This window comes from Geotrypetes seraphini, chromosome 8 (genome assembly GCF_902459505.1).
Source record: "Geotrypetes seraphini chromosome 8, aGeoSer1.1, whole genome shotgun sequence".
Classification (NCBI taxonomy): Eukaryota; Metazoa; Chordata; class Amphibia; order Gymnophiona; family Dermophiidae; genus Geotrypetes; species Geotrypetes seraphini.
This window is the reverse complement of record NC_047091.1, coordinates 166,025,558-166,040,739: the sequence shown is the minus strand read 5'-3', so window position 1 is coordinate 166,040,739 and position 15,182 is coordinate 166,025,558. Positions and strand designations below refer to the sequence as shown.

Below are 15,182 nucleotides of genomic sequence, written 5' to 3'. Positions count from 1 at the left end.
CTTAGCCGAAATCCGCACCAAGTCATAAAGAGCATCTGAGAGGAACGAGGCAGCCATCGCAATCTTCGCTACCTCCTGATCCACTAGAGACCAGTCATCAGACTCCCGATCCAGGACACGCTCAGCCCACCGAAACACGGCGCGAGCGACTAGCTCCCCACAAACAGCCGCCTGGACCCCAAAGGCAGAGACATCAAAATCATACTTAAGAAGAGTCTCTAACGCACGCGCCTCCGAGACCCTAAGAGCAGAACCGTCCATAACAGGCACGGTATGCCGCTTAGGAAGTGCCGAGACCACCGCGTTCCCCATTGGCGAAATTAAGGTAGCCCTACCTCCCTCCGGGACGGGATACCCAAGAGCCAAGGCGCACACCAAACGAAACTGCGCCCATAGGCCACTGCGCCAACACAAAATCCCGCAAATCCTGACGCACAGGAAAAGAGCGGGAACCAGGACAGACCCCCTGAAGCAGAGGGGCCCCCATACGCGGGGTCTCCGGCGGCGCCACTGCAAAAATGCAGCACCAAGGAGACCTGCTACACAGGTCTAAAAGCTCATCCCTCTGAATAAAAAAGCGCACCACGGACGCATCTGCTCTGGAAGACGGGAAACCCGCCGCCCCGCTGCCAACAGGCGTCCCCTCTAGAGGATCCTGGAAGCCCGCCAAAGCAGCCAGGTCCTCAACCAGGCCAACACGCTCCTCCGCCCACCAATTCGCAATCCAAGCCCCCCCGCGGGCGCTTGGATGAGGGAGGAGGAAGAGGGGACGCCAAACGAAAAGAGGGAGGCAAAGCCATAGGGGGCGCGGAGGGAAACCCCCCCCGAAACCCCCCAGGCGCACGTGGGACCCCCAAAAGTCCGCACAAAGAAAGAAAATAAATTGGGGGCAAAAAACCCCTGGGGGTCCCCAGGGACTCCCTGCCCCAGCAGGGGTCCATGCTGAAACCTGCCCCTGTGTTCGCCATACAGGGGGAAGGTCACCTGAGGTTGCAGACAAAATGGAGGGGCCAGACAAAGAAAATGGCGAAGTTCCCGCCAAAAATGCTCCCTCCATGGCCTGTAGCGGCTGAGAAGACTGAACAGTCCCAGCCGCTAAGACAGGCAAGTCGGCATCAGCTGTCAAAAAATCAGCTGAGAGGGAATCCTTCGGGGAATCCCTCCGTGGGCGGTTGTGGAAGACCGGGCTTCCCCACTGCTCCAAGCCGACTCGCGAGGCACCATCGGCGGGGAGCTCTGGGCGCCTGCAGCCGCTGCCGACGGAGCTCCACCACCTCACCGACCCAAACCGCCGAGTTCAGGCCGGCCGCGAGTGCCTCGCGGCTGGACTAAAATTGTGGCCTACTCCCCCGGAGAAGGGCACAATTGCTCCAGACGCGACCTAGCTATAAAAAAGTGCTGGTTACATGAAAAAATACAGTAAAATACAGTTTTCTTAAAGGGAAACAACCCTTCAGACCAGCACTACCTCAGGATTTTTTTTTTTTTTTTTTACAGAACAGACTCCACAGGCTCTCGAAGCAATATGCCTTGCTTGACTTAGGGGGCAAGGCTTACTGCTGAGGCTCCTCTAAAAAAATGTGGGGAGGTGGAGGAAGTGGGGGGAGGGACCCCGCTCGTGACCCGCCGGGTTTGACACCCCCGAGGTCGGACGGACCCCCAAACAGGGCCCGACCAAGCTCCGTCCGGCCAAAAACAGGGACAATAAACCCCTAAACAAATTCCAACAGCCCTACCAAGAGAGATGGGTACAGATCACTCAACACCTGCTGGAGACTGAAAGAAGACTGAGGGAAATAGAGAAGGGAGGATAGTATATACTGTCCCAAAGTTTTGTTTTCAGTCTCCACCTGCTGGTCATGATTAGATATATACCCATTCGTAAAGTTAACCTCTACTGGTCTGGAGAGTGCTAAAGAATAAAGATTTACAAAAAAAAAAAAAAAATAGAATTATATGCTATTGTCTTTGGTTATAAAACTTTCTTTGCAAACTGTTCTGACAGGAATATAAAGGACAGCATAATAAAATAAACCTAAATTAATAAACATGAACATGCTTTATAAAATTCCCCTCTTTAAACACAGGCATGAGAATAAAAAAAAAAAAAGAGATTGCTGATTGATGAAGTTACCTTAAGAAACATTGCTCTCTCCTCAGGGGAAAAGTCATTGGCTAAAATGTCCCAGAGCCAGATGATGACTCGATGGCTACCATGAAATCCACCATAGTACACCGTGTGCTTCCTGCAGGGTGAACAGGTAACACGCTCTGCTTAGTTTTACTTTGCAGAAATAAAAGAACAATTTCAACACAGCAAGATGCCAAACCTCCTGTCTACATGAACGTTTGGATCCATGTCTCTAAGACACATGCTAATTCCAAGGATTAGCATGTTCTCTTGCAAGGGTCCATGGGAATGGAATCGAATACCAATGTGCATACGACAACAGGGAAATTTGGATGACTAAGAGATTATTGAAGAAACACCCGCTTTGCAGTATGTAATATGGGTATTGAGTTCATTGAAACAGTGGAAGCACTGGTCGCTGATTTGCTGGTGTGTAAATGTGTTATCAGATGTGTTTATGTGTTTTATTTATTGTGTATATTTTATTGCGAGACGCTCTGGAAAAAGCGGGTTATAAATGAATCAAAACAAACAAACATGGCTCTTAAATTACTGCAAAAGCGTCCTATTATATATAAAAAGTAGGAAAATTAATCTGGGTGTTTTAGCCAGGCTTCTATATTTATATATTTGCTAAATTCTATATGTTTAGTGTATTTTCTATAGTGTTAATTGTTTTTTGTTTTGTTTCATATCAATCTTTTTAGCTGTTGAATGGCTGTAGCCAAGAAAAACAGTGAAGTACATAAATTTCAATCAATCAATAATAATCAATCCACAAAGCCTAGATTTTTCATTAGGGAGTCTTGGAGCATGGCTCTGCAAGAGAACAGCAGTAGGACTGCAAAATTAAATACAGTGGAACCTTGGTTTACGAGCATAATTTGTTCCAGAAGCATGCTCGTAAACCAAATTACTCATATATCAAAGCGAGTTTCCCCATAGGAAGTAAGGGAAACTCGCTTGATTCATTCCACCTCCCCCTGCCACTGGCGCTTCTCCACCCCACCACATCCCCAAAAGACCCCCCCCTGAGGCCACTGGTGTGCTTCCACATCCCCCCCCTGCAAACTGGCATCGTCCCCGCCCGCAAACTCCCCCCCCCACGAACTGTCATTGTCCACCCTCGCGAACACCCCCCCACACACACACACCTGAACCGGTATCCCCCGCCTGCCCAAACTGAAGGCTTACCCCCAATCTGGCACTGACACGCAGCACCAACCTACAGGAGGTGCTGATGCCCGAAGATCCTGCTGCTTCCTGGACTGGGCTTGCAGCTCTCGTTCTCTCCAAGAGGCAGGATCTTCGGGCACCGGCACATCCTTTGGGTTGGTGCTGCGTGTCGGTGCCAGATTGGTGGTAAGCCTTCAGTTTGGGCGGGCGGGGGATTCCAGTTCACGGTGGGGGGGGTGGCGTTTGCGGGCGGGGGGCGATGCCAGTTTGCAGGTGGGGACTTGCAAATCAAGTCAATGCTCGTTTTGCGAGTCACAATTTGCAAAAATGTTTTAACTTAAAGGTAGCGATCTTTCTTACTTTAAATCCTCCAAATCAATTTCTGCGTTGTCCCCAGAAATGAGCCGTTGCAGTTCAGGTGCAGAAAACATGCGAATCCATTCCGGTTTAATAATAGAGCGGAACCCGCTGATAAGGGCTGCAGTTTGATTTTTAATCTGCTTGTGCATCCGAAAATGAGCCATGAGATGGATGTAGCTGATTCTGCTCAGGACAAAAATGAAAAACATCGATTTTAGTAATACAGGCACTTTCGAGACTTGCAATGTTCTGGAAAATCAGCTTTAGTCAGTACCATCAAACAAATCCTAGGAATGAAAACAAGAATAAGTTTACACTAAGTAAGAAAAACATTCAGAGAAACGTCTTAGGGAATGTGTTCCAACAAAGATATGCAGAATGGGATGGAACAGAAAAGACAGGGCTATTGCAGAAGAAAACATTTTACTTAAAAACTTCTCCCTCTTTTACAAAACCACGCATGAGGTTTATCGTGTGGTCGGCACGCTAAATACCCTGCACTGCTCTGACTGTCAGAGTTTCTATGAGCATTGTAGCAGCGCAGAGTATTCAGCGTGCTGGCCGGCACTAAAAAATGACTAAAAAATGCTTCACTATTTTATGAAAACTAAGAACTGTAAAAAAATATTTTGACAAGGTGTCCTTTAGGATACTAGTTCAATCCACCATCCTATCCACCTTAGATTACTGTAATATCACATATCTAGGGTCAACCAAGAAAACACTACAAAGACTTCACCTGGTTCAAAACGCTGCTGTACGTTTGATCTTGAAAAAGTTTGACCATATAACCCCTTTTTACATGCTACTCCATTGGCTCCCTTTTGAAGCTAGAGTCATTTTTAAATTCAGCTGCTTTTGCTATAAAGCACTCTTTGGATTACTACCATCATACTTATCTTCCCAATTAAATTTATTCACATCAAGCAAGAACACAAGAAACTCGGGCATGTTCATGTACCCTACTCCGAAAGCCTGCCGTTATAAAAGTTTTTAGACAAAACTCTAGCCTTTCAAGTGGGGAGAATGAACTCTTGGATGTGTTCTCTGATTGCCCACTCCCAATCTTACTTTGAGTTTAGAAAAATCAATGAAAACCTATCTGTTTGGTAAATTTATGCGATGACCGCTTTCCTTCACTCTACATTATATCATGTTGTATTTTATTGTATTGTATAGCATTGAATCCTACCGATTCCTATTGTATCTTGAAGCTTCATTGATATGCCTCAGTTCTCTTGCTGTGAACCGCCCGGATCTTCTGGTTGGGCGGTATATAAGAAATAAATTATTATTACTATTATTGTACGATTTTGTAAAAAGGTGGGTTTTTTAATTATCTTGCAAATTTGTCCCTAAGTTCTCAACTAACATGTGTGTATATGAGAGGGATGTTATTTAAAGTGACTGTAAAAGTTAACAGCTGTTTCGGTTTTTTGTCTTGTTCTGAGCCAACCTGCCTGGAAGGACCGTAGGATGGGGGGAAAATTTCACCTACATCTCCTATATGAAAGTAAAGGGTTCATAGATGAAATCGCGCAAGACAATCGCGCGAGAACAAAGGAGCACAGATAAATGCGCGCAGGACGTCAGCACGCCGGATTAAAAGTTAAATTTTTTTTTTTTTTTATTTATCAGTTTTAAACATTATCATTTATACAAATAATAATACAAGGAACATAATATCACAATCTTTGAAAATAAAATTAATCTTACATTACTGTCATTGTCCTCTAGTCCTCATTACGGGAGATTATCCTGATCTTAACTTCAATTATATACTAAAAATATAATCAAGATCTTAGAACTAAGATCAATTTTACAGTGCACTATTCTACTGAACTCATATTACAATTAAATCAAGTGGCAATTACTTGTGTTTCATGAAGCTTTAGAAACTGTTCTAATTGTATAGAATCCCAAAATATATAATCACTTTCCTTAATTTTCACTAAACATTTGCATGGGAATTTTAAATAAAAAGTAGCTCCTAAGGCTAGCAGTCTTGATTTTAAATTCAAAAATGACTTTCTTCTCAATTGTGTAGCCTGGGCTACATCTGGAAATATTAATACATTATATCCACAAAACTTTGCTTGCTTATTTTGAAAATAAGCTTTCATAATTAAAGATTTATCTAATTCCCTAGCACAAGTTATTAATAGGGTAGACCTAGTTTGGATTACATCTTGTGAGTCTTCCAAAAAACCTGTTAAATCAAATTCTATCTGTTCCAACTGGTCTACTCCCAATTCTGCCGAAACTTTCTTTCTCTGTGGGATATAATACATATTTGTTATGGGCAAGGAATCTGGATCTGCCAACCCCAAAACTTCTTTAAAATACTTACGAATCAAAATCTCTGAGGTCAATAAATGAGTTTTTGGAAAGTTGACCAATCTCAGATTCTTTGCCCGAAGTATATTCTCCATTTTTTCAAATTTTGTATAAATAATATGTGAATCTTTAAGGACAGAAGATGACAAAGTTTGTAATGTTGATACTTGCGATTCCATAATCAGAGAACGTTTCTCAATAGTTTTCAAATTTGAATCAATATTTTCTAATTTAGTAACTACTTCTTTTGAAAACTTCACATTTTGTGTTACCACTGATGTTAATAACTCTTCTACTCTAACATTTATTAACCATAAATCTTTAAGGGAATTTTCCTGTGGCTCATTCCGGGCTTCTAATGGAGCAAAAGCCTCTCTTTGAAAGGAGATAGCTTTAGGCATCTCCTCATAAAATAATGAAGAAGATACCTCCTGCTCCATAGGAACCACAGTTTGAGAATTGGAACCTCTTTGGGAATCCAAACCAACAGCAATTTTCGGTAGAGGAGGAGGAGTTCTTTCTAGAGGGCTAAGCGATGCCCCCGATAAAGATGCAGCATCCTGATTACCTCCTTTAACATCAGAAAACATAAAATGTCTATCTATAGGACCAACTACTACTGGAGTCGATACTTTGGGTTTAGCTTTCCTTTTCCCCATTTGATTTAAATTAAGCAACTTACTAGCATACAGCTCCAGCAGTCCTTATTGTCCAGTGTCTCCCAGTGTCTCCCCAAGGAGCCTAACATGCCCCTTTGGCCACGCCCTGCGGCCGCGCCGCAGTAGCGGCGTCCTTTTCACTGGCTAGTGTAGGACCCGGCTGACGTCAGGGCTGTTGTCTCCGCGGGTGCTCGCCGAGATTCGGCATCCGAAGTCAGCCGCTCTCGATGTAATCAGAGCACTGCTGCTATCCGGGGCACGGGAACACCTCCAGAAACGCTGCACCTCTCACAGGTAACCTCCACAGATAGGCAGTAGCGGCGTCCTTTTCACTGGTTAGTGTAGGACCCGGCTGATGTCAGGGCTGTTGTCTCCACGGGTGCCCGCCGAGATTCGGCATCCGAAGTCAGCCACTCTCGATGTAATCAGAGCACTGCTGCTATCCGGGGCACGGGAACACCTCCAGAAACGCTGCACCTCTCACAGGTAACCTCCACAGATAGGCAGTAGTGGCGTCCTTTTCACTGGCTAGTGTAGGACCCGGCTGACGTCAGGGCTGTTGTCTCCGCGGGTGCCCGCCGAGATTCGGCATCCGAAGTCAGCCGCTCTCGATGTAATCAGAGCACTGCTGCTATCCGGGGCACGGGAACACTCCAGAAACGCTGCACCTCTCACAGGTAACCTCCACAGATAGGCAGTAGCGGCGTCCTTTTCACTGGCTAGTGTAGGACCCGGCTGACGTCAGGGCTGTTGTCTCCGCGGGTGCCCGCCGAGATTCGGCATCCGAAGTCAGCCGCTCTCGATGTAATCAGAGCACTGCTGCTATCCGGGGCACGGGAACACCTCCAGAAACGCTGCACCTCTCACAGGTAACCTCCACAGATAGGCAGTAGCGGCGTCCTTTTCACTGGCTAGTGTAGGACCCGGCTGACGTCAGGGCTGTTGTCTCCGCGGGTGCCCGCCGAGATTCGGCATCCGAAGTCAGCCGCTCTCGATGTAATCAGAGCACTGCTGCTATCCAGGGCACGGGAACACCTCCAGAAACGCTGCACCTCTCACAGGTAACCTCCCTAAAAGTTAAATTTAAAGCGCTCCGAGGGGAGGTGGGGGAACCTCCCAGTTTACTTAGAAGTGCTGGCACTGTCATTGGGGGGGTTCGGAAAGTGTAATTTTTCCCTGTTTTAGGGAAAAATTACAGTTTCCTCTGTAAGTGTGTGTGGGGGAGGGTTCCCCTCACCCCACCCCCAATGGCAGCAACAACACTTCTAAGTAAAGTGGGGGGTACCCCCCAATACCCCCCTCAGAGTGCTTTAACTTTTAACCCGGCACTCTGACGTCCTGCACACATTTGTCTGAGCTTTGTCCGCGCGCGTTTATCTGGCGTGCTTTAGTCCCGTTACCAAGTAAAGTGATGGGCATAATTTGGAATGGTTTGTTCTCCAAAAATACTGAATTAGTGTGTTTGGTTTTTAAATTTATTCTCATTCTTTTCCTTGAACAAGACATGATGATTTTTTTTCTCGTTCTCTGAAGAGTTATTTTGCATCCAGCCAGACATGGACCTCTTTTGTATAATATTTTTCCAATATATTGTACGTTGGAAAGCATAAAACACATGCTACAATGGAAGGTATAACTAAGGTGACTATACGTCCCGTTATTGGACCAACCATCCCGTTGTCCCGACCTACTGCTTTGGGATGCCAAAATGTCCCATTTTCAGGGACAGCGTCCCGAAGCGGTACACGGGGACAACAGGACTGGCGATCGCTTCCCCTCCCAGCTGCGCTGATTCAAACCACCGGTCTGCCGCTGCTGCACCTTTCTGTTACCGCCCAGAAGCCTTCTTCCTGACATCAATTCTGATGTTAGAGAGGAAGTTCCGGGCCAGCCAGGCAGTGATGGGCTGGCCCGGAACTTCCCAGTCTGACGTCAAAATTGACGTTGGGAAGAAGGCTTATGGGTGGCAACAAGAAGGTACAGCAGCGGCGGACTGGTGGTTTGAATTGTCACGGCAGGGAGGGAAGGAGGGAGGCTGGCAGGCAGTGTCGGCGGACCTGGGAGGGGGTGAATCGGGTGCTAGAGGGAGGGAAGGAGGTAGGCAGGCTTTGGCACGGCAGGGAGGCAGGCTGGCTTCAGGGGGTGGGACAAAGGCTGGAAGGCAGTGAAGGGGACATAGGAAGGAGGCACTGAGGGCACTAAGGATTTAGGAAGGGACACTAAGGACATAGGAAGGAAGCACTGGGGCACTAAGGACATTGGAAGGGGCACTGTGGACATGGGAAGGAGGCACTGGGGGCACTAAGGACATGGGAAGGAGGCACTGGGGGCACTAAGGATTTAGGAAGGGGCACTAAAGACATAGGAAGGAGGCACTAAGGACATAGGAAGGAAGGAAGGAGGGAGGGAATAGAAAGGGACAATTGTTGGGCCTGAGTGCAGAAAGAAAGCAAGCAAGAAAGAAAGAAAGGATGTACAGTCAGAAGGAAATGCAACCAGAGATTCATGAAATCACCAGACAGCAAAGGTAGGAAAAATAATTTTATTTTCAATTTAGTGATCAAAATGTGTCAGTTTTGAGAATTTATATCTGCTGTCTATATTTTGCACTATATTTGCCTATTTTTCTATAGTTAATGAGGTGACATTGCATATTTTAAAGTCATCTGCCTTGACATCTTTGAAACCCCCCAAATATAAATGATAATTAACATTTTCTCTGCGTATAGTGTGCTTTGTGGTTTTTTTTAATTTTATGGTTACCATTATGAATCAATAAGATATTATGTGTACATGAAAAATGAATGGAAAAAATTGGGGGCGGGGCTAGGGCGGGATTGGGGCAGATCTAACAATTAATAGATGTCCTGTTTTGATGAAAAAAATAAATGGTCACATTAGGTAATACTGGCACAAAGAATAGCACTGAAAGGCAAAAGCTACTAAGATAAGTAAAAAAATCATTAACTATCTTGTCTCTTGAAACTAAAGAGAAGTGCATCTCACATGTTTCTCGCTTATCCTGGAATGAAATTCACAGCAGTCCAGAAAATAGTTGTGAAATAATTTTAAATAAAAGTTAGATAAAAATAATAAAAAAATATATAAGTGATAAAAAGCTGAATAAATGTGGAATAAATAATACATTCAGGATTTTGTGGCCAATGACTGGAGCTTGGAGCAATATAAAACTACGCAGACCACTCTAGTCTATGATAGGACTGTGCGTAGGCTCCTTTTCTGAGGCCTTTTCCTGAATTTAGTCTTTAAACAAAGTGTGCTGATTTGCACTTATCTTATTAAGTGAATTTAGTACAAGAGTTGTTATATCACGTTAGGTATAACCCAGGGATCTCAAAGTCCCTCCTTGAGGGCCGCAATCCAGTCGGGCTTTCAGGATTTCCCCAATGAATATGCATGAGATCTATGTGCATGCACTGCTTTCAATGCATATTAATTGGGAAATCCTGAAAACCCGACTGGATTGTGGCCCTCAAGGAGGAACTTTGAGATCCCTGGTATAACCCAGCTCATCAGTAAATTCATACTACCATGTGTAAACCCAGTTTTACTGTGGAGATCTGAGATTTTGAACCTACAACTGTCCCCTCCACAAACAGGTGCTCTCTCACTGGGCTAATGCAGCAGCATTAACTAGCTGAGCAGGGAAGAGACCAGTCCAGGCCTCCGACAGGAGGCTCACCAGAGATTTCTATAAAAATAATTGTTTACTTAATTAACCCGCACAACTGATTCTGAAGCACTAGTGGAAATGAAGCCATAATTTCAGAAGAGATGTACAGATTTTTATAAACAGACCAGAAATCCATGTGTGCAAGCCCAGTGACATAATAAGAGAGAGGCAGGGTGGACCGCCCCTGGCACTGTCTTGGTGGGGGCTCTGGCACCTTCTGCCCCTCTCCATACCACGCTCGTGCCTTCCCTCCCCCGCCATACTTCTTTAAAATCTTCGTTAGCGTGAGCAACTACTCTGGCCTGTTGCTCACGCCAGCCTAGCTCCTTTTGAAATCACTTCCGAGTTGTGGGGCCAGGAAGTGACGTCAGAGGGAAAAGCTGCTCCCATTGGCAAAGATTTAAAGAGGTATATGGGAAGGGAGAGCGTAAAGAAGGGTGGGGGGGAAGGAGGAGGCATCACCGCCCCAGTCGCTTCCTTCCCTCACTATATCACAGTTCAGGCTACATTAATTTTTTTAATCATGTCACTCACTATTTATTGTTTAATTTTTACTGCAAAACTGCTACCAGATCAGTCAGTGTAGCTTACAAATAAACATTCATAAAATATCATGTACAACTCAAGCTGGTGAAGAACCATCAAAAAAACAAATTAAAAATTTCAGATGCTCCTGGACTAATCCATATCTGGCTTTAGACTCCTTTTTGATTTCTCTATCCTGCTAAATCTGGAAAAAGGAATATAAAAATATGAACCGCCAACATAAATCACCCTGGTTAACAGTGACAGAACAGTGTGTTTTTGGTACCAGGCCAACACAATTTGATGAAGGTTTCTCTTTTGCTCCCTGTCAAGAAATGGTTATTATCTAAGAGAATGACTAAAAGGCTTCAAATCTCTTCTCTTTCTTCATATCCTCTGATTGGGTATCTGAGCTCATTCAGCTGCCACTTTTTATTATGTCCCAAATCTGATCTGCTGGCTCCAAGGTGTCGCTGTACATCTGCGTTTCTGAGATCAAGACCACAGGGTCAGAACTGCCCTGACTTCAGCAGTCTGATCGACTCTATTCACAGTGACACAGACTTTGTGCCTCTGACCTTAAAGAGTACTGTATCAGAGAGGAGTAAATCAAAATATTGGAGCATCTCTGCAAATAAACCGTTAGGAATAAATCCCACTGGGATGCCGATGCGAGCTTTTCAGTCTCATCCGTCTTCATAATTTTTAAACAAAAGCCTGGGGAATCAGGCAGAGTCAGTGTTTGGGAGACGACCTGACAAGCTTTCGCTTTGCTTTCTTTTTTCTTTTTACAGTACTCACTTATTCTCATTTGTCACAGGAATTGTTTTTCCACCAGGAACCAGTTCATGGCAAACAAGCTGACAAAGAAAAAAAATAGAACACATAATCAGTAACACGTTTAATTTGAAGTGCACGAGAAAGAACTTCTGCAAAAACTAGCCTTCATGGAAGATAAAAATATTTGTTTTCTTACAATCAAACCCACTGCAAAAATACTTCCAAACTGCGTTCATTTCCTAGAGTATGCTGTGCACAAATTAGTTTGAGGATGCTGCAAATGTATGGCTACCTCAAAGGCAAGAAACACAAAGTAGATATTTACTAATTCTATATTACACGTCACAAAGAATTCACAATGGTCTAAATTTACAGTACAAAAGAAATGGGGCATCCAGGTTGGCACATTCATATTCCCTGACATTTTGCAAAAGGTTCTGCCTAATGAAGAACCTTTTGTAAAATATGTATAAGGGCGTCAGTACATACGAGGGTTATTTCATAAATAATGCACACTATTTTTAAAAATTTACATGTTTTATTTTTCTTCAAGTATTTCTTTACAATGCTTCAGTTGCTGAATGGCTCAGGTAATAGCGGAAGAAAACTACCAACAATTAATGAGGTTGGTTCCCGTTACGGATATTTTTATGATGTTTGGAGGAGTTACTACAGTGGGTTTTAACACGTTATTAACACAAGTTTATTTCTTCACCGCTGGGGAACAATATCAAGATCTAACCATCCGATTCACAGATAAAAGCCATGTATTTTAGAGCCATGTATTTTATATTGTTGGTAGTCTTGCTTAACATTAAATCCTCTAAAATACATGTATTTTAGAGGATTTAATGTTAAGCAAGACTACCAACAATTAATGAGGTTGGTTCCCGTTACGGATATTTTTATGATAAGAGTATATTTTCACGGTATAACCACCCTGTATCCTCATTCTAACAGAGTCCTTCCCTGAAGACGATATCCATCGAAACTCGAGTCGGGGGGACACGGATAATGTTTGGAGGAGTTACTACAGTGGGTTTTAACACGTTATTAACACAAGTTTATTTCTTCACCGCTGGGGAACAATATCAAGATCTAACCATCCGATTCACAGATAAGTAACCACATTTTGAAACTTTCAACAATAGCAATTAGGATGGTGAGGGGACAGTGAATTTCAATGATGGTCCCCCAATTAACCCCAGTTTGGTGAATTCACCAGTCACGGGTGTTGGTTCTGAGATATTCACTATATTTAATTAAGAATCTATAAAGACACTGTGATTATAGCACATATTGGTTTACAGTAAAATAAATGCCTCTGTTTTCTATGACTCTCCTATGGTGTAATTCAATGAGACATAATTACGTTTCTTTGTATGTTTTCCTGTAAGCATATCCATTTTGTTAAGCTAAATGAAGCATTCTGTAAATAAAATCAACACAATTATCTTGCTCATCTCTTCTTTATTCCTTAAATTTGAATTTTAAAAGTACTGCCTGAGAATCTGGAAAATCCAGATTGACCCAATTCCCAAGCATTCTGGATTTTTGAACTTGTACTGTATCACTTTGGACTTCTCGTATACGTGTCCTATTATAAAATCAAAGCCATTTAAGAAAAGAAAAAATGCACAAGAAAAGTTATGTAATAGTAGATGTATTCACAAGTTAAGTATAAACTAGAGAATGACATGTTGATAGAATCCAACACCATTCCCGTCCCCACGGATAACCACGGGAAACCATCCCCATGTCATTCTTTAAGGATAGAGGGAAGAATCAGAGTAGAAATGTGCCCAGCCACTGACCCTCAAGCCATGCATTAAAGAATGCTGGTGTAGAAGGACCAAGGTTGAGATAGGTAATAAAGAATGACAACGGATGGTTTCCCGTGGTTATACACTGGGATGGGAATGGTGATGAATTCTATCACTGTGTCATTCTCTAGTATAATGTACAGTGACACATGGCTTACAGAACACTAATCACATTATTTGGTAGGAAACACAATAGTTCTTATAGAGAATTAAGAAAAAAAAATTAAAGCAAGTGCTAGAATAGGGAACATTTGAGAATATAATGACAAAATATGAACAAGACTTACCTGACCCATTACATCTTCATCATAGGACAGGGTTAAGCCCAAATCTGCAATATCTCCATCATAGCGCTAATGAGCATCCGGCAAAAAAAAACAAAAAACACAACAGAATAAATCTTAATTCAGTTTATAGCTCTCCTTGGTCCTTGTAATTGAAATAACCCTCAAATCTTCATAGCAGCATAACCCCACAGTTTTATTATGCTCTATCATGCATGAAACTTCTATTCAGAGTGTTTTCAGAGTGTATTAAGCTGGAACTTAAACCTTTATGATTAAAATGCGTGAACAGTAATACCAAACTTGTACAAATTCTATGGTTTTATGTGCACTTTCTAGGGTAATAATGTTTGGCTCCTTGATTTGACGCAGTCTTCAGCTTTTCATATTTAAAAAAACAAATCATCTTTTGTTTCACGAGATTTAAAAAACCAACAGCGACAACGGTGTCAGGTCAAAAGCGCGCCGGGACAAAGGCGCGCCCAGACAATTGAGCGCAGCGCGAAGGCGCGTGCCGCACAAAATTACTGTTTTTTAGGGCTCCGATGGGGGGGTGTGGGGGGGGAACCCCCCCACTTTACTTAATAGACATTGCGCCGCGTTGTGGGGGGCGTGGGGGGTTGTAACCCCCCCAAATTTTACTGAAAACTTCACTTTTTCCCTGTTTTTAGGGAAAAAGTTAAGTTTACAGTAAAATGTGGATGGTTGCAACCCCCCAAACCCCCCATAACGCCGGCGCGATGTCTATTAAGTAAACTGGGGGGGCTCCCCAACAAAAACCCCCGTCGGATCCCCTAAAAACTGTAATTTTCTTCAGCGCGCGCCTCAGTCTTGCGCTCAGTTGTCGGCGCGTGCCTTTGTCTTTCGCGCCGTTGTCTATGAACCAGCGACAACAACACACAGTGTATTTAACAATAGTGTTGTATGTACTGTGGAATGAAGCCAGATTAACAGTACTGGAGAAGGTTACCGTATATGGTTAAACAAAACAGGCAAATGCAAGTGGCAGCAAGGCAAGATCACCTAACACATCTTTTGACATGGCTATTGTAGAACAACATTAAAAGCATGAAAGATCAATTCAATTTACAACTACCATTCCTCCAAAAGTTAACACTACTACTATGAAAACTAAAATGTGTTTTCTGATGATACGTTTAACCCAGTGGTCTCAAACTCACTGCCCGGGGGCCACATGTGGCCCGCTAGGTACTATTTTGAGGCCCTCAGTATGTTTATCATAATCACAAAAGTAAAATAAAACAGTTTCTTGATCATATGTCTCTTTAGCTATAAATTACAATATTATAATTATAACTTACCCAGAAGGAAAGATTTATCTAATATAATAAAATGCTAAGCGCGCATGCGCACTCTTACCCCGTGTTTCCTGTTCCCTGATCTGTCGGGCTG

General features: G+C 43.4%; 1 protein-coding gene across 4 annotated transcripts in view; it reads right to left on the bottom strand.

Moving 5' to 3' along the window:
- UBE3B (ubiquitin protein ligase E3B) overlaps nucleotides 1-15,182 on the bottom strand; it is a 122,174-nt gene that overhangs the window by 8,820 nt on the left and 98,172 nt on the right. For all 4 annotated transcript variants that reach the window (XM_033955671.1, XM_033955674.1, XM_033955672.1 and 1 more), the window contains 4 exons: nucleotides 13,773-13,838; nucleotides 11,684-11,742; nucleotides 3,668-3,850; nucleotides 2,135-2,246 (listed from right to left, as the gene is read on the bottom strand). In XM_033955671.1, the coding sequence (XP_033811562.1) occupies nucleotides 2,135-2,246; nucleotides 3,668-3,850; nucleotides 11,684-11,742; nucleotides 13,773-13,838 (420 nt within the window). The remainder of the gene's footprint in view (nucleotides 1-2,134; nucleotides 2,247-3,667; nucleotides 3,851-11,683; nucleotides 11,743-13,772; nucleotides 13,839-15,182) is intronic.